Source organism: Oncorhynchus mykiss, chromosome 13, assembly GCF_057628025.1.
Source record: "Oncorhynchus mykiss isolate SJ-2025 chromosome 13, ASM5762802v1, whole genome shotgun sequence".
NCBI lineage: Eukaryota > Metazoa > Chordata > Actinopteri > Salmoniformes > Salmonidae > Oncorhynchus > Oncorhynchus mykiss.
Genome location: NC_143034.1, coordinates 33,070,584 through 33,095,402, shown reverse-complemented (window position 1 = coordinate 33,095,402; position 24,819 = coordinate 33,070,584). Strand labels below are relative to the sequence as shown.

The 24,819-nt window shown below is 41.4% G+C and overlaps 1 protein-coding gene across 5 annotated transcripts in view; it reads left to right on the top strand.

Annotated features, from left to right (window-relative positions):
• The first annotated feature begins 7,022 nt into the window (after positions 1–7,022).
• LOC100135918 (complement C3-like) overlaps positions 7,023–24,819 on the top strand; it is a 47,181-nt gene continuing 29,384 nt past the window's right edge. For 3 of the 5 annotated variants that reach the window (XR_016485831.1, XR_016485832.1, XM_021557344.3), the window contains exons 1-18: positions 7,023–7,178; positions 10,874–11,069; positions 15,034–15,202; positions 15,737–15,807; positions 16,011–16,099; positions 16,189–16,271; positions 18,705–18,792; positions 18,959–19,061; positions 19,220–19,340; positions 19,449–19,564; positions 19,760–19,912; positions 20,047–20,256; positions 20,601–20,795; positions 21,036–21,191; positions 22,396–22,525; positions 23,876–23,944; positions 24,255–24,449; positions 24,629–24,746. Coding sequence is in view for 3 of the 5 variants with exons in the window: in XM_021557344.3 (XP_021413019.3) it covers positions 7,108–7,178; positions 10,874–11,069; positions 15,034–15,202; positions 15,737–15,807; positions 16,011–16,099; positions 16,189–16,271; positions 18,705–18,792; positions 18,959–19,061; positions 19,220–19,340; positions 19,449–19,564; positions 19,760–19,912; positions 20,047–20,256; positions 20,601–20,795; positions 21,036–21,191; positions 22,396–22,525; positions 23,876–23,944; positions 24,255–24,449; positions 24,629–24,746 (2,333 nt within the window). In the remaining 2 variants the exon portion in view is untranslated. Of the gene's footprint in view, positions 7,179–10,873; positions 11,070–15,033; positions 15,203–15,736; positions 15,808–16,010; positions 16,100–16,188; positions 16,272–18,485; positions 18,585–18,704; positions 18,793–18,958; positions 19,062–19,219; positions 19,341–19,448; positions 19,565–19,759; positions 19,913–20,046; positions 20,335–20,600; positions 20,796–21,035; positions 21,192–22,395; positions 22,526–23,875; positions 23,945–24,254; positions 24,450–24,628; positions 24,747–24,819 lie in introns of those variants that run through there. The other 2 variants (XM_090196054.1, XM_036940683.2) reach the window with 2 other exon arrangements.

Below are 24,819 nucleotides of genomic sequence, written 5' to 3'. Positions count from 1 at the left end.
CGGCCACACCCTTCCCTATTGCCTCAAATCCAATATCGCTGCCATAATACCATTTCATTCAAATTAAATCACGTGTAAATATACATTTTGTACAACTCATAAAGACTGTTTTGGTGTTATAATTTTTAAAATCAAATATACTGAAAATTAAATAAATAAATATCCAATTTATAAATATCTCTTTCCGGGTAAGTCGCTAAGAGCTTTGCAAACCTGGTTTGTACAATATTTAAACAATATTATTATGTTTTATTCTTCAAGCTCTGTCAAATTGGTTATTGATCATTGCTAGACAGTCATTTCAAGTCTTGCCATAGATTTTCAAGCCGATTTAATTGTGACTAGGGGGCAGTATTTTCATTTTTGGAAAAAATCATGTTCCCGTAGTAAACGGGATATTTTGTCAGGACAAGATGCTAGAATATGCATATTATTGACAGCTTAGGATAGAAAACACTCTAAAGTTTCCAAAACTGTAAAAATATTGTCTTTGAGTATAACAGAACTGATATTGCAGGCGAAAGCATGAGAAAAATCCAATCCGGAAGTGACTCATCTTTTGAAAGCTCTGCGTTCCAATGCGTCCCTATTGAGCAGTGAATGGGCTTTCAACCAGATTACTTTTTCTCTGTATTCCCCAAGGTGTCTACAGCATTGTGACGTAGTTTTACGCATTTATGTTGAAGAATACCCGTAAGCGGCTACATTGCCCAAGTGGACACCTGATAGCTCTCAGAGTGATTCTCACGTAAAATACAGAGGTAGCCATTATTCCAATCGGTCCTACTGAAAAATTGTCCCGGTGGATATATTATCGAATAGATATTTTAAAAACACCTTGAGGATTGATTATAAACAACGTTTGCCATGTTTCTGTCAATATTATGGAGCTAATTTGGAATATTTTTCGGTGTTTTCGTGACTGCAATTTCCGGGAGATTTCTCAGCCAAACGTGAAGAACAAACGGAGCTATTTCGCCTACAAAAATAATATTTTTGGAAAAAAGGAACATTGGCTATCTAACTGGGAGTCTGGTGAGTGAAAACATCCGAAGCTCATCAAAAGTAAACTATTTAATTTGATTGCTTTTCTGATTTTCGTGACCAAGTTACCTGCTGCTAGCTGGACAAAATGCTATGCTAGGCTATCGATAAACTTACACAAATGCTTTTCTAGCTTAGGCTGTAAAGCATATTTTGAAAATCTGAGATGACAGGGTGATTAACAAAAGGCTAAGCTGTGTCTCAATGTATTTCACTTGTGATTTTCATGAATAGGAATATTTATGTCTGTTGCGTTATGCTAATTAGTGTCAGTCGATGATTACGCTCCCGGACCCGGGATGGGGAGTCACTAGAGGTTATTAAGTCAAAACTGTAACTGAACCACTCAGGAACATTCAATGTCGTCTTGGTAAGCAACTCCATTGTATATATCGCCTAGTCTTGTTGTAATCGATGTGTTACCTTGTTGACCCGCCGGAGGACCTTGAAGGGCCCCCACAAACCGGGGGGGATCAGCTTCCGGCAGGGCAGCGGAGCGGGAGGTTCCCTGGTGGAAAGCCAGACGTGATCTCGAGGATGGAACACGGGAGCCTCAATGAGGTGGCGGTCTGCCTGCTCCTTCTGGCAGTGGACGTGGGAAGAGTTCCAAACCTCCTATGCGCACCGGAACAACTTGTCCACCGCAGGGGCTTCAGTCTGGCTCGGGGTCCACGGGGCCAGGGCCGGCTGATATCACAGGACGCACTGGAAGGGAGTCAGCCCGGTGGAGGAGTGACAAAGTGAGTTCTGGGTGTACTCCCCCAGGGAAGGAACCGGGCAGTGACTCCTAAGGAACCTCTCCAGCTCCTGGTTGATACTCTCCACCTGCCGTTAGAATGCGGCCAGTACCCGGATGTGAGGCTGCCGGGGAGATTTTGTTTGGGCACATACGGAGCAGGAGTTGACATAGCGGGCAACGTCCCGCGCCAAGATGGGCCACCAGTACTTTGCGGAGATGGATTGAATAGTGCGGGTGATACCTGGGTGTCCAGCAGTGAGAGTTGTGGGCGCCCAGGAGCATCCCTCTTCAAAGGGGGGGACACTGTTGACCCAAACTGCTACAGACCTATATCTATCCTACCCTGCCTTTCTAAGGTCTTCGAAAGCCAAGTCAACAAACAGATTACCGACCATTTCGAATCTCACCATACCTTCTCTGCTATGCAATCTGGTTTCAGAGATGGTCATGGGTGCACCTCAGGCACGCTCAAGGTCCTAAACGATATCTTAACCGCCATCGATAAGAAACATTACTGTACAGCCGTATTCATTGATCTGGCCAAGGCTTTCGACTCTGTCAATCACCACATCCTCATCGGCAGACTCGACAGCCTTGGTTTCTCAAATGATTGCCTCGCCTGGTTCACCAACTACTTCTCTGATAGAGTTCAGTGTGTCAAACCGGAGGGTCTGCTGTCCGGACCTCTGGCAGTCTCTATGGGGGTGCCACAGGGTTCAATTCTGGGACCGACTCTCTTTTCTGTATACATCAGTGATGTCACTCTTGCTGCTGGTGAGTCTCTGATCCACCTCTACGCAGACGACACCATTCTGTATACTTCTGGCCCTTCTGTGGACACTGTGTTAACAACCCTCCAGGCAAGCTTCAATGCCATACAAATCTCCTTCCGTGGCCTCCAATTGCTCTTAAATACAAGTAAAACTAAATGCATGCTCTTCAACCGATCGCTGCCTGCACCTGCCCGCCTGTCCAACATCACTACTCTGGACGGCTCTGACTTAGAATACGTGGACAACTACAAATACCTAGGTGTCTGGTTAGACTGTAAACTCTCCTTCCAGACCCACATCAAACTTCTCCAATCCAAAGTTAAATCTAGAATTGGCTTCCTATTTCGCAACAAAGCATCCTTCACTAATGCTTCCAAACATACCCTTGTAAAACTGACCATCCTACCAATCCTCGACTTCGGCGATGTCATTTACAAAATAGCCTTCAATACCCTACTCAACAAATTGGATGCAGTCTATCACAGTGCAATCCGTTTTGTCACCAAAGCCCCATATACTACCCACCATTGCGACCTGTACGCTCTCGTTGGCTGGACCTTGCTTCATACTCGTCGCCAAACCCACTGGCTCCATGTCATCTACAAGACCCTGCTAGGTAAAGTCCCCCCTTATCTCAGCTCGCTGGTCACCATAGCATCTCCCACCTGTAGCACACGCTCCAGCAGGTATATCTCTCTAGTCACCCCCAAAACCAATTCTTTCTTTGGCCGCCTCTCCTTCCAGTTCTCTGCTGCCAATGACTGGAACAAACTACAAAAATCTCTGAAACTGGAAACACTCATCTCCCTCACTAGCTTTAAGCACCAACTGTCAGAGCAGCTCACAGATTACTGCACCTGTACATAGCCAACCTATAATTTAGCCCAAACAACTACCTCTTTCCCTACTGTATTTATTTTATTTATTTATTTATTTTGCTCCTTTGCACCACATTATTTTTATTTCTACTTTGCACATTCTTCCACTGCAAATCTACCATTCCAGTGTTTTACTTGCTATATTGTATTTACTTTGCCACCATGGCCTTTTTTTGCCTTTACCTCCCTTATCTCACCTCATTTGCTCACATCGTATATAGACTTGTTTATACTGTATTATTGATTGTATGTTTGTTTTACTCCATGTGTAAGTCTGTGTCGTTGTATGTGTCGAACTGCTTTTGCTTTATCTTGGCCAGGTCGCAATTGTAAATGAGAACTTGTCCTCAATTTGCCTACCTGGTTAAATAAAGGTGAAATAAAAAACATTAAAAAACATTAAAAAAACACCAACACTATGGAGCACTCTGTTCACAACGTTGATATCAACCAACTGCACGTCCACTCAATGCCATCTGCCCAGCACAGTTGAAACTGGAATTAATCCGTGAAGAGCACACCTCTCCAGCATACCAGTGCCCATCGAAGGTGAGCATATTTGTCCACTGAAGTCGGTTACGACACCGAACTGAAGTTAGGTCAAGACCCTGGTGAGGACGACGAGCAAGCAGATGAGCTTCCCTGATAAGGTTTATGACAGTTGGTGTAGAAATTATTTGGTTGTGCAAACCCATAGTTTCATTAGATGTCCGGGTGGCTCGTCTCGCAGGTGAAGAACCTGGATGTCAAGGTCCTGGGCTGGTGTGGTTACACTTCGTCTGCGGTTGTGAGGCCAGTTGGACATATTGCCAAATTCTCTAAAATGACATGGTAGAGAAATTAACATTCAATTCTCTGGCAACAGCTCTGGTGGAGATTCCTGCAGCCAGCATGCCAATTGCATGCTCCCTCTAACCTACAGACATCTGTGGCATTGTGATGTGACAAAACTGCACATTTTAGAGTGGCCTTTTATTGTCCCCAGCACAAGGTGCACCTGTGTAATGATCATGCTGTTTAATCAGCTTCTTGATATGCCACACCTGTCAGGTGGATGAATTATCTTGGCAAAGGAGAAATGCTCACTAACAGGGATTTGAGCACAACATTTGAGCGAAATAAGCTTTTTGCACAAAAAATTGAAAAATCTTTGATTTCATAAAACATGGGACCAACACTTAAATGTTACATTTATATTTTTGTTCAGTATAATTTGTAAACATTTCTAAAAACACAATTCCACTTTGACATTATGAATTGTGTAGATCTGTGAAACAAAATCTAAATGTAATAAATGTTTCATTCGTAATTGCAAGAGTGTGGGCAGCACAAATCAAATCCACAGACGAACCATTGACTGAAGAAAATGAGTTTCCAGTGTCTGAGCCCACTTGTTTTCGTTAGAGCCGATTAGATTACAATAGCCACAACATAAAAAAAACATGTGTAACGGTTTGTACATTTGTCAGACAGGAGGACCATACAGCAGTGAATGAGAGCAAATTTGACTTGGAAAGTTGTCTAGTAATCAAGTACCAAAAAGTAAAGCTTACATTCATCATAAATATTCATGACAGATATTGTCACCTATTTTATCTCTGTTTCCAGGTCTATATTTCCAAGATAAAGATATCTTAGGGCTATTTGTGTATGTAGTGCATATGACCGACAACTCATATTCCACATTTGAGCAATATCAGAGCATGCAGTATTGGTTTACATTAGTTTGTGTGTCCCATCACCCCTCAACCCTGTAATTATTCTGCACTTTTGAGTTTAGGGGCGGGGGGTTGTGACAGTCTCTATCAATTTAACCCCTTTTGCAGTAAAACATTTCTACACAACCATCCATTTCATAAATGGGAGACATTAGGGATGTGAAAAAACGTTTTTTTATTTTGTTATACCTTGAGTTGGATAATCAAAAAAAACAAAAAAAAGTCACCAGTGCTAAGCTATCTCTTCTCCGGCCTGGGTCTGGCCACAATTCTTCGTCCACATCACAAGATACGTTTTCTCTTGCCAAACATCGAGGGAAGCATCTCCTAGCATGGCGTATCCAACCTTGGACAGAGGCAACCTCTATGTCCCCACATGCGTCCTCCATTGACTGGAGAAGCGGCATGCGGGCATAGGGTTGGCGATCATACACTTTCCAGCGCCAGGCTGAGAAAAATTCCTCTATGGGATTTAGAAAAGGTGAATATGGGGGTAGGTACAAAACTACAAATTGTGGATGGGTGGCAAACCAGTTTTGGACCAGAACAGCCCGGTGAAAACTAACATTGTCCCATAAAACCACAAATCTAGTAGGCTCTTGATCAGGGACAATCATTGTGTAAATTGCATCCAGAAAAGTGAGCATATGGCCGGTGTTGTACGGACCCAGTGTGGCATTGTGATGGAGGACCCCGTTTTGAGTGATGGCAGCACACATAGTTATATTACCCCCACGCTGTTCAGGGACATTGGTAATTGTCCTGTGTCCTATTACATTTCTTCCGCGGCGCCTGGTTTTGGTAAGGTTGAAGCCAACCTCATCCACATAAATAAATTAATGGCGAATTACATGGGCATCCAGCTCCAATACTCTCTGTAATAGACAAAAGGATATACAGATGAGTAAATATGGTATGTCTGAAGTACTGGAAGTAGTGTTGCATACATACCTCTACAAAGTCATGTCGCATATCTACAGGCTATGGAAGAGGCATGTGATGAGATTGATGTGGGTGCGATTCAGGGATGGATAAGGCACTTCTTCCCTCGATGTCTGGCAAGGGAAGATATTGCCTGTGATGTGGACGAGGCGTTGTGGCCAGACCCAGCTGTGCGGCAAGATGCTGCCTAATTATTTCTCTTGACTCTTTTTTTCTATATATTTTTTTCTGAAAATTTTTTCTGCAATTTTCTTTTTCAGTTTTTTTGTGAGCATATTTTTTTGTTCAGGCCAATGTAAATATATCTGCTGTGCATATGTTGCACTGACTTGTTTGGTGATAAATAAAATAAATAAAAAACTGTTTCAACAGCATGTGTGTGTATCTGCAAATATTTCTGTGCATCTGAAGATTTTCTACAATTTGAACTATTTTAGTATTATGGCAAAGCATACTAAAGATGAGAGTGCTTTTCATTATGCCCAACAGTGTGTAGTTGGTTAGACAAAAAATCTGGTAATATGAATGAATTCATATTTCCATTTCGTGCAAACATTTGATTTTGATAATGCTATATGTAGTTTTGGTTGCAGTGCTTCATTTTGCAGGATCTATGAGGTATTTTGCAGTTTGGATGTGTGGTTTTGTGAACTGTGTTAAGTATTTTGATAAAACCAGCCTAGTTTGCAAAATTGTGTTTTAGCAATTAGGAAAAACTGTTACAGCAATAAATAAACAATTACACACAGTTAAGATAAAAAAGACTCAATGTCTCAATTAATTAGGTGGCAGAAGTAAGGTTTAAGGGTGTCTTGTACTGTATCTCTCTGTTCCCGTAAATTCCCAATTCTGATAAGAACAAATACAGGGTGGGAGGGTGAACATGTTGTCTGGCACTCGTCCAAAAGGGGAGGGTCAAGAGCAGAACTGAGTTATGGTCTGGGAAAATGCCACGATAAAAGCTTGAGCCTTGGGTGAAGCAATTTAATTTGGACTTGAATCAGACCCACGTTATGCTGGTGGAGCTAGTGTTGCTGGCCGCTGTGGCTCTGTCTCTCCCTCTCCTCTCCAATGGTGAAGTGCTGTGAGTACATCATAAATAAAATCGTTTTCAATGTGGTAGAACATTTGGTGCCACAATTCTAAAGGGAATACATCAGCCATCATTCCTAGAATTGTCATGGTAAAACGTGTCATAGAAACATTGATGAATAATAAATATTACTTCAAAAAATTGTAGTATTAATAGATAGATTTCCATCCAATTGGAGACAGATTTTCATGCGAAATTCTAAAATCCGCTTAAAGGACTTGTTGCGGGTAACATTGACTTTTTGTGGATAAAAATCAGGGTGTAATGATGTAGCGCACACAAAATGCACTTTTTTGCTTAAGTTGTCATGTACAAAATCTAAATCTGAAGTTCAATATTTTTCCATTGCATTTTCAACATTACCAATAGTTTTGTCACAAAAACTGTTGCGCTAAATAGCAAATGTGCCTAATCTGGTTTTGGTGGTTCTCAACTGATTTTGCCTGGGGACCCAAAATTGACAATGACAAATGAGTCACGACCCAATATTATGGACTGTTGTATTGCAGCTACATTTTGTAATGTTGTGTTGCAACTGCCTTCTTGGGCAGGCTTCACTTGCAAAATAGACTCTGGCTCAACGGGCTACTAGAATACAAACAGTGAATGGTTTATACAAGCTATAATCCCCATTATCAAAGTCAATCAGTTAGCAAACAATGACGTTTCTCATTTTACTCTTTCAATTGTCTTCATGTATACATATAATTAATGTCAATACATATGAACCATATCGATTGCATAATTGGCCTATGAGGATCCGTAGGGCCGTGATCATTGACAATTCACATTACACAATATGTTTGAAGCGTGCGCTCCAAACCGCGCTCCGCGGTAATAACTATTAACAGTAACTGAATGGCCCACTCTCCCGATCGCCACAGATAACTCAGATGAAAGGTAACGCAGTCGGTGGATTCATGGACGCACAGCACTTCTGGATCAGATGGAGTTAAGCAAGAGAAAGCAGCGAGATCAGGCGATGGCAATTTCCTCCTTTTATGGACCTAATTAAAGCGCCCCTGGCCCAGCTGAGTAAATAGAAATGAATTAAAGGATTATTCCACCAACTCCATGGGCCTTTTCTACAATTATGGTATTAAAGAAAGTCATTACACAGCCATATTAACCGAGAAAACATGTATTATCAATTCAAGAGAATAAGCCATTTAATTAGACAACCAGTTCAGGAGTGGGTGTAATAAATTATCAGATTCAGAATATGACATCGAATGAATAGCTTCACAACATTGAAAAGGTGTACATTTTTAACCAGTTCAATAAAATGTAATATGAATGTCAGAGTTGATTAACATACCGAACAATAACTAATTTACCTGTTTATCTGTGCTTGACAAGATGCTGTTAAACAGTTTTTTTTCAGTGTGTAGCTGTGTGCTTTGTTGATCAGATTCCAAATCTCGAAATCAGCATTGGGAAACATGTCAATCGTCCCGTTAGAAATATGATTTGCCCAAAGGGTAAGCTTCATCTTGAAGGCATCCACTTTGTCCCTCTGTTCAAGTCGATTGTGCCCCCGTCCCTTGCGTTGACACTTTGAGCGAATTCAGATGCTAAAAAATATCCACCAGTTAGGCAAACTTTGTGAGCTACTCCTCGCAAACGAAATGTTCAGCCAGAGGTAACTTGTTCTCCGAAAAAAAACAAAGCAATCTCCGCTTGAAGTGGGTATGTGTGGGGTGAGAATTGTTATTGTTTTGGTCAGTGAGTGAGTATGTGCAGCGTGAAAATGTAGCTAGCCATTTCATCACTGCGGAAGTGCTGCACGTGGGGGTCGCGACCCCCCAAATTGAGAATCACTGCTCTAGCCAACAACTCGCAGATACAGTGCGGGTAGGTTAGTCTAGATGATGAGATTATTATGGATAAGAGCAATAAAAAAAAAATATTTGTCATGATATCGCCAGAATAAGACCCTCAATATTTATTGGAATGGAGCATCAAGATCACTGTGCACTTTCACCACCCTGTGAAGTTCATCCTCATTTATTTCATCAGTAGCCCAGTAAACAGTATGGTTTCCCGAGTCATAGTGGGAGGACACCATATCTTCACGTGACTCCAAGTCTAGTACGATATGATGGTTATATCAATATTTGTTTATAAAGGCGTGTCCACCGCAATTTATCGTATAATATATATTTACCCACACAAAAAGACCACACCATGTCAAACAAACAAATGATCTGTTTGCATTTATAAAATTCAACCGAAACTTCCTGTTTCCATCAGCTGTTGTGATTTTTTAATTTAATATGATATGACTTTACTTACGTAAAAACTGTGGATGGAAACGTGATTTCTGCCATACAAGTTGTTAACTGTTACTGTGCATGCGTTGTGAATTTATTCATGCTTTGTTTGCATGGCCACTGCAGGTACCATAATGTTATGACACACCAGTTACATTTTTATTTCCTGCAATTACACAAAAAAGTACAATATTTTATAAAAAAAGGAAATTCTTAAAGGAATTGTTCACTTTTTAAATCAAAATGGAAAAGTTCGGGATTTTACAACTTGATGTTAAGAGGATCATCACCCTAAAAGTACTCTGTGGGCCCGAAGAAACTGTAATCTATGGGTTAGTTGTCTTTAAACGACCTCTACAAACATCGTCTTTGTTTAACCACCGTCTTGACCTCTGAATGCTCGGCTATGAAAAGCCAACTGACATTTACTCCTGAGGTGCTGACCTATTGCACCCTCTACAACCACTGATTATTATTTGACCCTGCTGGTCATCTATGAACGTTTGAACACATTGAAGAACGATCTGGCTTTAATGGCCATGCACTCTTATAATCTCCACTTGACACAGCCAGAAGAGGACTGGCCACCCCTCAGAGCCAGGTTCCTCTAGGTTTCATCCTAGGTTCCCAACTTTTCTAGGGAGTGTTCCCTAGCTACTGTGCTTCTACATCTACATTTACTTCCTCTTTTTGGGTTTTAGGCTGGGTTCTGTGTAAGCACTTTGTGACATCTGCTGATGTAAAAAGGGCTTTATAAATACATTTGATTGATGGACAGTTGTGCCTATCAATGGCCAAATCAACTAAAATCAACTACATATTTGGTTGACAAAAAAACATTCTGTTTATATGATTTTTTAACCCAAAGTTTGCATAGAGGGGTCAGTGAAGCATTAGCCTACTAGACATCCCAGAATGGCTGAATAAGTCTACTGGTTTGGAACCTTGTTCAGGGGTAATACATTTCTCAGCAGTTTACTACATTTTGCTATACTTTATGAATGGCGTGAGAAATGGGAACTAAAAATGGATTATTACACTGCTCCAAACACAGCGTGTATCTGCAGACAGATTCCCCAAAAACACACACGCAGACAGATCCATGTACACATTGATCAGATGTCAGTCATTCCATAACAAAAACGTCTAGCCTGTGATTCAGTGCAAGGTCTGTTATAGTATGGTGCACTAAACAGCCAACAATATGCCTTTAAAAGCATTTTTCCCAACGTTTGTTGGTGATCACATTCATGGTAAACGCTGCCCATGTCAGGTCAACTGTAAATTACCTTTAAAGTGTGTTATAGTGTGCTGTGACGTGCCCTGAATTACATCCCGGGCTTAGTCAAGCACAAATCAATATTCCACCCTCCATATTTTGAATCATCCTTTCCCCTCTCTTCATCACTGCAGGTATGTCATGTCTGCTCCTAACCCTCTACGGGTGGGTAGCATGGAAAGGGTCTTTGTTGAAGCTCAAGGTTACTCAGGGGATGACCTCAATGTCCAAATCAAGGTGATGAACTTCCATGCGAAAAATGAATTGCTTTACACCACAAGTGTGTCCCTGAATTCAGCGAACAAATACCAGGCACTTAAGGACATTAAAGTAAGTCTTTATACATGTTTCCTCACATAAATTAAATGTTACAGACTGAATTTAAAATTGATGAAATGTAGATTTTTTTTGTCGTCACTGGCCTACACACAATACCCCAAAGTGGAATTATGTTTTTTGAAAAAACAGGTAAAAGCTGATATGTCTTGAGTCAATAAGTATTCAACCCCTTCCTTATGGCAAACCTAGAGTTTAGGAGTAAAAATAATAACACAATAAGTTGCAGCTGCACAATTCACTTTTTGTCCTGAATACAAATTGTTATGTTTGGGGCAAATCCAATACAAGACATTACTGAGTACCACTCTCCACACTTTCAAGCATAGTGGTGTCTGCATCATGTTATGGGTATGCTTGTAATCATTAAGGACTTTTTCAGGGTACAAAGGAAACGGAATGTAGCTAAGCACAGGCAAAATCATAGAGGAAATCCTAGCTCGTCTTTGAACCTTTCTACACAGGTCTTCCGGTCCCTCTCTGCTACTGGACAGCTAAGCTGTTTACCAGTGTATACAATAAGAGTAAACAGAAATCCAACAGGCTTGTCCTTACTGGGGCCAGGTCAATGGCCAAGTAATGTCCGTTAGGTTCATGTCCAGCCACCACCCAACCTCCAAACTAGTTATGTTCAGGTGTGTTCAATTAGGCTCATACCTTTCCGGGCCATCCTCTCCCCTGGCCAGCAGATGTAGCCAACAAGGCCATTGTCCACAGAGGATTTCGGTGGGACAAGGCGTCTGCATTTCCTTGTTTTGACCCGGACCTGTGGACAACAGAGAAACAATACTGTTGGAGTCAGAGAGACCACCTGGTAACTATCATTGGTTTCCTTGTTCCTGGACATCCAGACTAGAGGAGCATGGTCCATGACCAGAGTGAAGTGTCGTCCTAGGAGGTAGTACTTTAACTTCTTCAATGCCCACTGCACCCACCGCTAGGCACTCTTTTATTTTGTTTCTCGAGGCAACAGTTTCCGGCTGATATATGATGGGATGCTCCTCTCCTTGTACCACTTGTGACAAGACCGCTCCCACCCCTGTGTCGGAGGCATCAGTCTGGACCACAATCTCTCTCCCAAAGTCCGGCATCACCAATACCAGTCCAGAGCACAGGGCCTTCAAGTTCTGGAAGGCTTCTTCCGCTTTGTCAGTCCACCTGACCCCGTTAGGCTGGGTCATTTTTGGTCAGGTCTGTGAGTTGACAAGATACAATTGCATAGTTAGGAATGAACCTACGGTAATAGCTGGTTAGCCCCTCAAAGGTTTTTACCTGAGACTTGGTTTGGGGCCGTGGCCACTGTCGGATGGCTTGAACTTTCTTCTCGTGTGGTTTGACGTTGCATCTCCCGATGATAAAGCCCAGGTATTCTGCTTCCTCAAGTCCCAGTCTGCATTTTTTTGCATTGGCGGTTAGACCTGCTCTGTGTAAAGCCTCCAAGACAGTGTTGAGCTGCTTCAGTGGAGATTTCCAGTTAGGGCTGTACACAATCATGTCATCCAAATATGCTGCCAAGTACTCACCCTACCCCTTAGTAAGATCCAGGGTGCTGATACAGTGGGGCAAAAAAGTATTTAGTCAGCCACCAATTGTGCAAGTTCTCCCACTTAAAAAGATGAGATGCCTGTAATTTTCATCATAGGTACACTTCAACTATGACAGACAAAATGAGAAAAAATATCCAGAAAATCACATTGTAGGATTTTTAATGAATTTATTTGCAAATTATGATGGAAAATAAGTATTTGGTCACCTACAAACAAGCAAGATTTCTGGCTCTCACAGACCTGTAACTTCTTCTTTAAGAGGCTCCTCTGTCCTCCACTCGTTACCTGTATTAATGGCACCTGTTTGAACTTGTTATCAGTATAAAAGACACCTGTCCACAACCTCAAACAGTCACACTCCAAACTCCACTATGGCCAAGACCAAAGAGCTGTCAAAGGACACCAGAAATAAAATTGTAGACCTGCACCAGGCTGGGAAGACTGAATCTGCAATAGGTAAGCATCTTGGCTTAAAGAAATCAACTGTAGGATCAATTATTAGGAAATGGAAGACATACAAGACCACTGATAATCTCCCTCGATCTGGGGCTCCATACAAAATTTCACCCCGTGGGGTCAAAATGATCACAAGAACAGTGAGCAAAAATCCCAGAACCACACGGGGGTACCTGCAGAGAGCTGGGACCAAAGTAACAAAGCCTACCATCAGTAACACACTACGCCACCAGGGACTCAAATCCTGCGGTGCCAGACTTGTCCCCCTGCTTAAGCCAGTACATGTCCAGGCCCGTCTGAAGTTTGCTAGAGAGCCATTGGATGATCCAGAATAAGATTGGGAGAATGTCATGTGGTCAGATGAAACCAAAATATAACTTTTTGGTAAAAACTCAACTTGTCGTGTTTGGAGGACAAAGAATGCTGAGTTGCATCCAAAGAACACCATACCTACTGTGAAGCATGGGGGTGGAAACATCATGCTTTGAGGCTGTTCTTCTGCAAAGGGACCAGGACGACTGATCCGTGTAAAGGAAAGAATGAATGGGGCCATGTATCGTGAGATTTTGAGAGAGAACCTCCTTCCATCAGCAAGGGCATTGAAGATGAAATGTGGCTGGGTCTTTCAGCATGAGAATGATCCCAAACACACCGCCCGGGCAACGAAGGAGTGGCTTCGTAAGAAGCATTTCAAGGTCCTGGAGTGGCCTAGGCAGTCTCCCGATCTCAACCCCATAGAAAATCTTTGGAGGGAGTTGAAAGTCCGTGTTGCCCAGCAACAGCCCCAAAACATCACTGCTCTAGAGGAGATCTGCATGGAGGAATGGGCCAAAATACCAGCAACAGTGTGTGAAAACCTTGTGAAGACTTACAGAAAATGTTTGACCTTTGTCATTGCCAACAAAGGGTATATAACAAAGTAATGAGAAACTTTTGTTATTGACCAAATACTTATTTCCCACCATAATTTGCAAATAAATTCATAAAAATCCTGCAATGTGATTTTCTGGATTTTTTTTTCTTCTCATTTTGTCTGTCATAGTTGAAGTGTACCTATGATGAAAATTACAGGCCTCTCTCATCTTTTTAAGTGGGAGAACTTGCACAATTGGTGGCTGACTAAATACTTTTTTGCCCCACTGTATATCGGGTGTCCTTTGAGCCTTTCTACACAGGTCTTCCGGTACCTCTCTGCTACCGGACAGCTACACTGTTTCCCGGCGTATCCAACAGAAGATAACAGAAATCCAACAGGCTCGTCCTTACTGGGGTCAGTCTACGGCCAAGTAACGTCCGGTAGGTTCCTGTCCAGTTGGGCTCGATATCCCTCCCAGTATTGGAGGGCCCTGCATGTCAGCTCCAGACCAAAAACAGATCTGGCCAAAGCTAGGTTAAAACAGCCACCACCCAACTTCCAATCTAATTTTGGGGCTCCCGAGAGGCGCAGCGGTCTAAGGCACTGCGTCTCAGTGCTAGAGGCGTCATTACAGACACCCTGGTTTGAATCCAGGCTGTATCACAACCGTCTGTGATTGGGCGGCGTTCGGGTTTGGCCGGTGTAGGCCGTCATTGTAAATAAGAATTTGTTCTTAACTGACTTGCCTAGTTAAATAAAGGTTACCTTTACAAGGCTCTTTACCCTTCCAGGCCATCCTCTCTCCTGGCCAGCAGATGTAGGCAACGAGCAGGAATATACCGACCTTCACACACCCACCCTCTAAGCTCCATCACATTCTAAAAACATGTTTTCACTTTGCCATTATGGGATATCGTGTGTAGATGGGTGAGAAAAATATATATATTTAGTCAATTTTGAATTCAGGCTGTAACACAAAATGTAGAATAAGTCAAGGGGTATGAATACTGTATCTTCATATAAGTTATTAATTTCACAATTTTACCTATGGTTGTGAACATTGCACAAAAAATCACTTGTGTTTTCTCCAACTTGTCAGATCCCGGAGGGACCTGACTTCTTTGATGAAGACTACACAGGGAGCCAGTATGTGAACCTGTACGCTCAGTTCCCAAGCCACAAGCTTGAGAAAGTAGTCCTGGTCTCCTTTCAAACCGGCTACATATTTATACAAATGGACAAAACCATTTACACGCCGGAAAGTACAGGTATGGCTGAGCCCACTGACCTAAAGCCTTCGAATTAGCATCGCTCAGCAACCACCTATGCTCGGTGGCGGACTGGGACCAGAAATCGGCCCATGTATTCCTAACACACCGGCCCATTTTTTTTTCTTTCTTGGGGCCCCCATTATTAGCCAGATAATGATCATTTAGCGCAAAAAAAAAAGACAAGTTAAACAGGCCCACTGGGCTAAAAATGGACTGACCCATCTGGCATTTCGAGCAAATGCCAGAGGGCCAGTCTGCCCCTGTGAATCAATTTGATTAATTTGGGGTCAGGTCGAAACTCACATGAAACATTCATGGACATTTAGCTAGCTAGCTGGTAGATGAACATTGGGGTGTTACTTTACCTGAAATGCATGTGGTCCTTTTTTTTTACCAGATCTTTGTAGAATTTTGATCCGCAGTCAAAATCGTGTTTCTCTACTTAATCCACAGATAAAAAGGTGTTACTCTATAAAAACCTAACATCTTAAACTACATTCTTAGTGTATTAATTCAGTAATATTGTTTCAGTTAAATACAGAGTCTTCACCTTAAACTCCGGTTTAGAGCCTGTAACAGATAGCATCAATGTGGAAATTATGGTAAGTAAGTAGTCCTCACAATAAATGTAACTGCATTGACAATGCTTCCTTAGTAGTGGTCGATGCATATGGCCAGTTGTCAAAATAGTTTTTTTCTGACATTACTCATGTTTACAACTGTCAGTCTTGCGTAGTAACAGATTAATTATATGTGATCCATTTATGTTAGTCTTTCACATTTCATGTATATTATTTATTTATAGAACCCTGATGGAATCACCTTACTGCAGGAAGATTTCAAACCAGATGATGGGATGACATCTAGAGTCTTCCCTGTCCCAGAAATCACCAGGTTTTTTTGTGCTATTCAATCATCCTAACACACTTATCAGGAAAACATTTGCCTGTGAACTCTTCTGCTCTCATTCTCTTTTTATATAGCTTTGGAAACTGGAAAGTGGTGGCCAAGTTTAAGAATAGCCCACATAAGAACTTCACTGCAGATTTCGAGGTGAAAGAATATGGTAAGAAGGGTATTGGTTTGGGTGGCCTTTTATTAAAAGGACAATTACGCCACTTTTCAACTTCATATTAATTTCCAGTCTCCATATGTGAAAATGACACGTTTCTATGATCTGTGGTTAAAAAGATAAGAAAAGAATGTTCCTAAAAAATGCTTCTCTATGACATAGGGTAGGATGAAAAGTAAGAAAAACAGTGATTTTCAAAACTGTTTATTTTCTTTCTCCCCACATCACTGAAAATATCATAATGATTGAAAATCACTTAAAAAAAAAAAAATCATCTCTGATGTCATTGGGAATATTTTTTTGTTTGTTCTTTCTATAAAACATAGAAATGCACCGTTTTCAATGAGATGAAAAGAGGTGGAATTGGCCTTTTAAGAACAGTGTACAGTGTTTGTACAGAGTAAATAGGGCCTATGTAAACTGAACAAAAATATAAACCAACATGCAACAATTTAAAAGATTTTACTGAGTTACAATTCATATAAGGAAATCAGTCACTTGAAATAAATACATTTGGCCCTAATCTATGGATTTCACATGACTGGGAATGCTGATACAGTGCATTCGGAAAGTATTCAGACCACTTGACTTTTTCCACATTTTGTTACGTTACAGCCTTATTCTAAAATTGATTAAATCATTTTTTTCCCTCATCAATCTACACCCAATACCCCATAATGACGAAGGAAAAACAGGTTTTTAGAAACTCTGTAGCTCTGTCAGAGTGACCATAGGGTTCTTGGTCACCTCCCTGACCAAGGCCCTTCTCCCTCGATTGCTCAGTTTGGCCAGGTGGCCAGGTATAGGAAGAGTCTTGGTGGTTCCAAACTTCTTCCATTTAAGAATGATGGAGGCCACTGTGTTCTTGGGGAACTTAAATGCTGCAGAAATAGATGTAGACAGGTGGATGCCTTTCCAAATCATGTCCAATCAATCAAGTTGTAAAAACATTTCAAGTATGATCAATGGAAACACGCACCTGAGCAACATTTCAAGTCTAAGTTATTTCTGTTTTTATTTTAAATACTTTACAAAAATTTCTAAAAACCTGTTTTCGCTTTGTCATTATGGGGTATTGTGTGTAGATTAAGGCTGTAAAGCAACAAAATGTAGAAAAAGTCAAGGGGTCTGAATACTTTCCGAATGCACTGTAAGCATCTGGTGGTCACAGATAGCTTCAAAAAAAGGTTGGTGCGTGGATCAGAAAACCAGTCCGTATCTGGTGTGACCAACATTTGCCTCATGCAGCGCGACACATCTCCTTCGCATAGAGTTGATCAGGCTGTTGATTGGAATGTTGTCCCACTCCTCTTCAAAGGCTGTGCGAAGTTGCTGGATATTGGCGGAACTGGAACACGCTGTCGTACACCTCAATCCAGAGCATCCCAAAGATGCCCAATTTGTGACATTGAGCATGGAAGAACTTGGACATTTCAGCTTCCAGGAATTGTGTACGGATCCTTGTGTACAAGTCACTTTGTTCACAATGTTATCAGCAAACCACTCCACAACGCCATACACGCTGTCAGCCATCTACCAGGTAAAATTGAAACTGGGATTCATCCGTGAAGAGTACACTTCTTCAGCGTGCCAGTGGCCATCGAAGGTGAGCATTTCCCCACTGAAGTCGGTCACAACGCCAAACTGCAGTCAGTGCAGGATCCTGGTGAGGACGATGAGAATCCGTGAGACGGTTTCTGACAGTTTGTGCAGAAATTCTTCAGCAAAACCATAGGTTTATCAGCTATGTGGGTGGATGGTGTTCTGACAAACAGAGTGAAAAACTAACGGACAACTAGTCAAAGCTCAAACCAAGTTTATTCACCCACTTGGTCAAACAGCTGAAAAGACATGTTTACACAGGCACATATATTTATACCCTCCTTCTAGGCTGAGTCTGTTGCTAGGCAGGAATTTAAGTGGTGACTGTTCCTTCTCACTTCATCTGACCTGACCTTGGCCCACATTCCTCACTCCTCCCTAATCCACGGCTATACAACCTTATCAGTGACTGAAACCAGACTGTTACTCTTTGCCTCTCTCCATAGGATACATGAGATTTGACAAAAACAAAATGTAAGCAATAGGAGATCAGGAGCAGGAGACAGAGACAATGCCATAGCTATTCTCACGGCAGTCGCTGTATGGACAGAATGTAAACTTTCTGCACTCCCCTTTCTCACTCAGTAGATTTCTATACACCCAGTTCTAATATGGTAATTTGGATTATGGATTATTTGACAATGGAGAAATGCTCACTAACATGGATGTAAACAAATTGTTTGAACAACATTTTAGAGAAATATGGTGAGTTTGGATTTTTTTTAGGATCTTTTATATCAGGTCATGAAACAAGAAACCAACCCTTTACATGTTGCGTTTATATTTTTGTTCAGTAAATTAATTCATAACTAACTTCCTCTCTAGTTCTACCCAGCTTTGAAGTCAAATTGACAGTGAGCAAGTCCTTCTTCTACGTTGACGATGATGAGCTAACGGTCAACATTAATGCCAGGTTGGAGCCATTGTAAAATGTCAAAATATATTTATAGTTGTTATTTCCATGGTAACTATTGCTAAAATTGCTACTTAACGTTTCATGTAATTTACAGTACTCCTCTATCTGTTTCCCTCCCCCTGAATTCTCCGTGGTGATATTGCTGTATGGTTTGTGTCGGAAGGTACCTGTTTGAGGAGCCTGTGAAAGGAGTTTGTTTTGTGGTGTTCGGGGTGATCCAAGGAGTTGACAGGACGAGTTTTCCCGGCTCTCTCCAGAGAGTGGAGGTTTGTGCATGTAATATGGGAGGGAGTATATTTGGATGATACACATACGGGTATTCACAAACATTCACCATGGGTAGTCTATATTTGAATAGCTCTATAGCTCGAATAACACAAGTCTGACAGATGGACATCTTGGCTTTGTTTCTTTTCAAATGCAGCTTAAGGATGGAGCGGGCAAAGCGGTACTGAAGAGACAGCACATTAATAAAACTTTTACAGACATCAATATGCTTTTGCATGAATCCCTATACATATCAGTCAATGTGCTAACAGACACAGGTAAGTAGAGGCTGTAAGTTGTGGTACGTGCATACGTTTGCATCTTTTGAAGTGTGCGTTTTGTGTTCAGTCTCAGAACGGGGAAGGTGTTGGGTTTTAATCCCTCAGGGAGTGAGATGGTGAAAGCAGAGAAGAAGGGAATCTTCATAGTCAAGTCGCCGTATAGCATTCACTTCAAGAAGACCCCGCCGTACTTCAAACCAGGAATGCCGTATGACATCTCGGTACATTTTTAAGAACATTCAATCACTGTGTTCTACATGAACTCAATCACTATGCTATTCCAAAGTGTTGCCCAGTTCTTTTAACCAGGGAACCCACCTGGTAACTGTGGTCAAGGGGTAGGATGATGTATTGGGCTTACACTGTCTTTCCTACCTATTTGGTCTAATTGTACCTCTTTCCATTTGTACTATTAGGTGTATGTAACCAATCCAGACGATTCTCCAGCCAAAGATATCGATGTGGAGGTTTTACAAAAAGACCAAAGAGTGCTGGGGAAGACCCATGACAATGGTATTGCCAAAATAACCATTAACACGAGAGCGGGGGATTCTGAGCTGCCAATCACGGCAAGTTCAAAACTAAAACTTCTCTAAGCCGCAATCCAATTATGTGTGCATGTCTGTTTTGGCTTTTTTGTTCTGTATCAATCCCAATGTTGACGCCTTGTAGTCGTTCATGTTGTTACTCTATTTCCACACAGGTGACAACCAAAGTCGATGGACTTGGGGATGGCAGGCAGGGCACACAGAATATGACTGCCAAATCCTATCAAACAAAAGACAATTCACAGAACTACATTCACATACACATCCATTCTACAGATGTCAAAATCAAAGATCAACTCAAAGTAGACCTAAGCCTCGGCAGCAGTCCCGCGGCCCAAAATGACAATCATGAGATAACCTTCCTGGTGTGTACCGGTCAACTTTAACCACATAGACTTGTGAATTTTACCGAGCTGGGGTGCATTGGTTGGCAACATTACAGGGTAAAAATGCTACATGGTGTGTATTTATTGTATTCAAGTGTGGTATGTAAACCAATATATCTATATTTTTTGTTGTTTTTGAAAAAAACGTAAAAGTGCAAGAGGTGCTGCTTTGAGGAAGGAACAATAACCCTGGGTCTTGTTCCTTACTTAAACCATGAACTCACTGACTCCAACCATCCCTGGTTGGTAATTCATTCCCTTAGTGCCAGTTTGTCATCCCCGTAGGGAGGATTACTGACAGTTATCGGTCTCTGTGTTCACAGATCTTGAGCAAGGGACAGCTCATCAACTCCCAAAAGATAGAGTGGAATAAGGGACAGGGGCTGATGTCACTGCCTCTGATGGTGAACAAGGATATGATCCCCTCCTTCCGGGTCGTGGCGTATTACCACGTGGGCCAGAATGAGGTTGTGTCTGACTCTGTGTGGATCGACGTCAAGGACACGTGCATGGGATTGGTAAGAATGTTGCCTTACTGTGCAGAGCCCATCGTCTAGTGGTAACACTGTGCTCTAGTCACATCTACCACTCTCCACCAGAGAGCGGGGTTCAACCTGTGTCTACCCTTTCTACTGTTATACCCATGTGCCTGTCTCCCCCTCTTAAAAATGGTTCCTTACTGTGTTAGTATTTCAGTGTGAGGTGTTGCATTCAGGACTTCTCAAACATGACCTCTGTCTTTGTGTGCCATACTGTAGCTAAAAGTGAAGGATGTCAGACACAGTGGTAGTTATGCACCTCAGAAAAGAGTCACCCTGTCTATCATTGGTGATCCAGGGGCCAAGGTGGGACTTGTGGCCGTGGATAAGGGGGTCTACGTCCTGAATGACAAAAGCCGACTTACTCAGACTAAGGTGAATAACTGCAGACTGAACTTTCCCTACTTCAGCCAGCTAATTAATGATACTCTTTGAGCCTTGTCATCTAAATTGTGCATAATTGTTCACTTATTGATGTTAGTCCATACCTACAGTGGTATCTGAAATTATTGACACGCTTGAAACAGATGAGCAATATTGAATGTATAAAATAAATACTGAGCTATATTGCATGCTAAAACATTTTTTTTTTATACTAACACAATTGCTCAGAGAAAGAGATTTTGTTTAACAAGTAACAAAAATTAGGTAGGGGTCAAAATTATAGACACCCCTAAAGATTTTTATGAATAAAGCAGTCAAAAGTTTAGTGTTTGGGCCTATATTCCTAGCACGCAATGACTACAGTACATCAACCTTGTGACTCTACAAACTTGTTGGATGAATTTGCAGTTCGTTTTGGTTTTGTAAATAGTATACAGATAATACAGATAATCCTGAATGAATCGTGAATGATGATGATGATGATGAGAGGGTCAAAGATTATACCCCCCCCCCCCAAGACATGCTAATCTCGCCTGTTATTGGAACTTCAAAAGCAAGCTTGATGTAGTCATGGTGTACTAGCAATAGGGGACCAAATACTAAACCCCTTTATTCGTAAGAATCTTTAGGGGTGTCAATAATTTTGACCCCTACCTTATCTAGATGAAGAAGAGAAAAGATGTTAAACAATATTTATTTCGCAGAGAAATGTATTAAATAATATAATATCCCCATTTTTGGGGGGAGCATAGAATATTTTATTTATTTATTTCACACATTTTTATTGCTCATCTTTATCAATGGTGTCAATCATTTCAGACCCCCACTGAATGTATTTCATGTGGGTATAAAACAAAAGTGACGTGTTTTTATAAAAAAAAGGCCATGTGGGCATTTAACATAATTGTACTCGGGAAACTGGTTGGTTTGATAAATCAAATTAATGTGCGAGAGAATTCAACTTGGAGAATCTTTTATAAAACAATATGATAAACAGATTTTTGATAGATGCAACATTTTCATTTGTACTCTTTTTTTGTAAACTTTTTTGCCGGTCCCCACAAGGAAAAGGCTATTTTAGGTTTAGAGGTTAAGGTTAGGGTTAGGGGAAATAGGATTTTGAATGGGAATCAATTGTCTTGTCCTCACAAGGATAGTAAAGTGTGTGTGTGTGTGTGTGTGTATCCATCCTTAGATCTGGGACATGATAGAGAAACATGACACAGGCTGCACTGCAGGGAGTGGAATGGACAGTATGGGGGTTTTCTATGATGCTGGGCTGGTGTTTGCATTCAACACTGCAAAGGGCACCCCTCAGAGGACAGGTATGTGACATAAGGCCTCTACATAAAAGCTGCAATACACATTCAGGCCTGTCTAGTCTTGCGTGGCCAGGCCTGCCTAGTCTCTCGTTCACTTGACTATTGGAAGTCAGGCAAACTTCACGTTTGGATTTCTAGTTTGAATGGGAACGGTCAAAGTCAATTGCATTCAGCGCTCGGATTTGATTGCCTCGTGTAAAGGCATTTCGTGTATTATTTTTTTTCTTGTTTTGTCCGTGTCTCTGTTTAAGTAGCCTGTGCAACATTTGTTTTGTATCTTATGCATGCTAGCTTGTTATTTTGTTACTCAATGTCTCTTTGGAATGGCACCCATGCAAAATACTTGATTGGTTTGATAGAGGTTTGATAGAGGCATTACCCATTGGGCACAAACTGGCTGAATCAACATTGTTTCAACATAATTTGTCAATGTATTGTGAAGTTGAATCATCAACGTAAACTGTTGTTTTGAGGATGAAATTTCAACCACAGGATTGTCCTTTGGCAACCAAAGGTCAACATAGACAAACCTTTGAATTTGTACCTTTAAAACAACGTCAGATCTTCAACGTTATATCCACTATCAGAAGAAAAACTACAGGCTGGGCCGCACCTCCAACTGGAGAATTGATCTATCAAAAGCTACCCGTTGGTCTCCCATCCAGGGTTTTAACCAAGGCCTGCTTAGCTATGACACATGTGTACACAGGTACACGTTTTTCGTTCTGCCCCTGAGCAAGGCAGTTAACCCACTGTTTCCCGGGTGCCAATGAAGTGGATGACAATTAAGGCAGCCCCCCCACACCTCTCTGATTCAGAGGGTTTTGGTTAAATGCGGAAGACACATTTTAGTTGAATGCATTCAGTTGTACCCCCTTTCCCTTCCCTACGATATTAACCAGAATAACCAGAATAGAAAGAGGAGTGGGAGGCCCCGGTGCACAACTGAGAAAGAGGACAAGTACATTAAAGTGTCTAGTTTGAGAAATAGACACCTCACAAGTCCTCAACTGGCAGCTTAATTAAATAGTACCTGCAAAACACCAGTCTCCACATCAACAATGAAGAGGCGATTGTGTTCTTTTGCCCATCTTCATCTTTTATTTTTATTGGCCAGTCTGAGATATTACTTTTTATTTGCAACTCTGCAAAGAAGTCCCATGTATTATTACTTAACTTGTAAATACACTAAAATAAATATTTTAGCCAGTTATCAGCTGGTGTATCATATATTACTTCACCAGAGTATCTTCATTCTCAATGTGGAGTTTGGTTGATGTAGGCTTAATAGATTTGTCCTTAATATTGTCTTGGCAAGTTTTGTCCATCAGTCTTCTTCTTTGTGTGCTTTAGTCTCCAGCTGCCCTGTCAACTCACGGAGACGACGAGCAGTGACTGTAAATGATGTCGGAACCACACTGGGTAGGACAAGAGTTTCTCTGCTTGTGATGCCTGATCATAAAACTGGATGTTTTTGTTTTGACTATGTACTGTATGTATCCATGTACGTATGTATTTATTTATTAGTAGAACTTAGTACTACTTTCTTACCAAACAGACATCTGTTGTAAGGATGTCTAATAGTGTTTTATTGTTTATGTTTTCAATCTCTGGGAATGAGAACGAATTGTGAAATAGGAAGACTGCTGTCCTGATTGGTCACTAAACAAACTTCAAGTGACTCTCACTACTGGGTTTCCCAAAGCTTTTAATGCATTTCTCTCTGTCCTAGCGAGCCAGTACACAGGCCTGGAGAGACAGTGCTGCATGGACGGTATGAGGAATAACATTCTAGATTACACGTGCGAGCGGCGATCCCAATACATCAGTGATGGAACAGAGTGTGTGGGAGCCTTCCTGAAATGTTGTAGAGAAATGGTCACCAAAGGCGAAGAGGCCAAGATTGACCAGCTCACACTAGCCCGCAGTAAGTAAAACAACTGTGGTGGCCTGGAATTGTCCATTCTAAAATTGCACACTATGGAAATCGAGAGGGATAAACAAAACCAGAATGTGAATGTTAAAGTATTCTGGTATTCCCTTCTGTGTAAGGGAAATACATTCACAGTGATGGGAACTGTCTGACTTCTTGTCACTCTTTGTAAGGTGAGGAAGAGGATGACCGATTCGAAAGTTTGGACGAAATCAAGTCCCGTTCCTTCTTCCCTGAGAGTTGGCTATGGAAGGAGGAGAATTTGCCACAGTGTCCTAAAGATGAGGAGTGGTAAGAGCAGAATTGAGTGAGATCGTTCAATGCACTACAGTAAAATGCGTTCTTATACATATCCCTTTTCCCA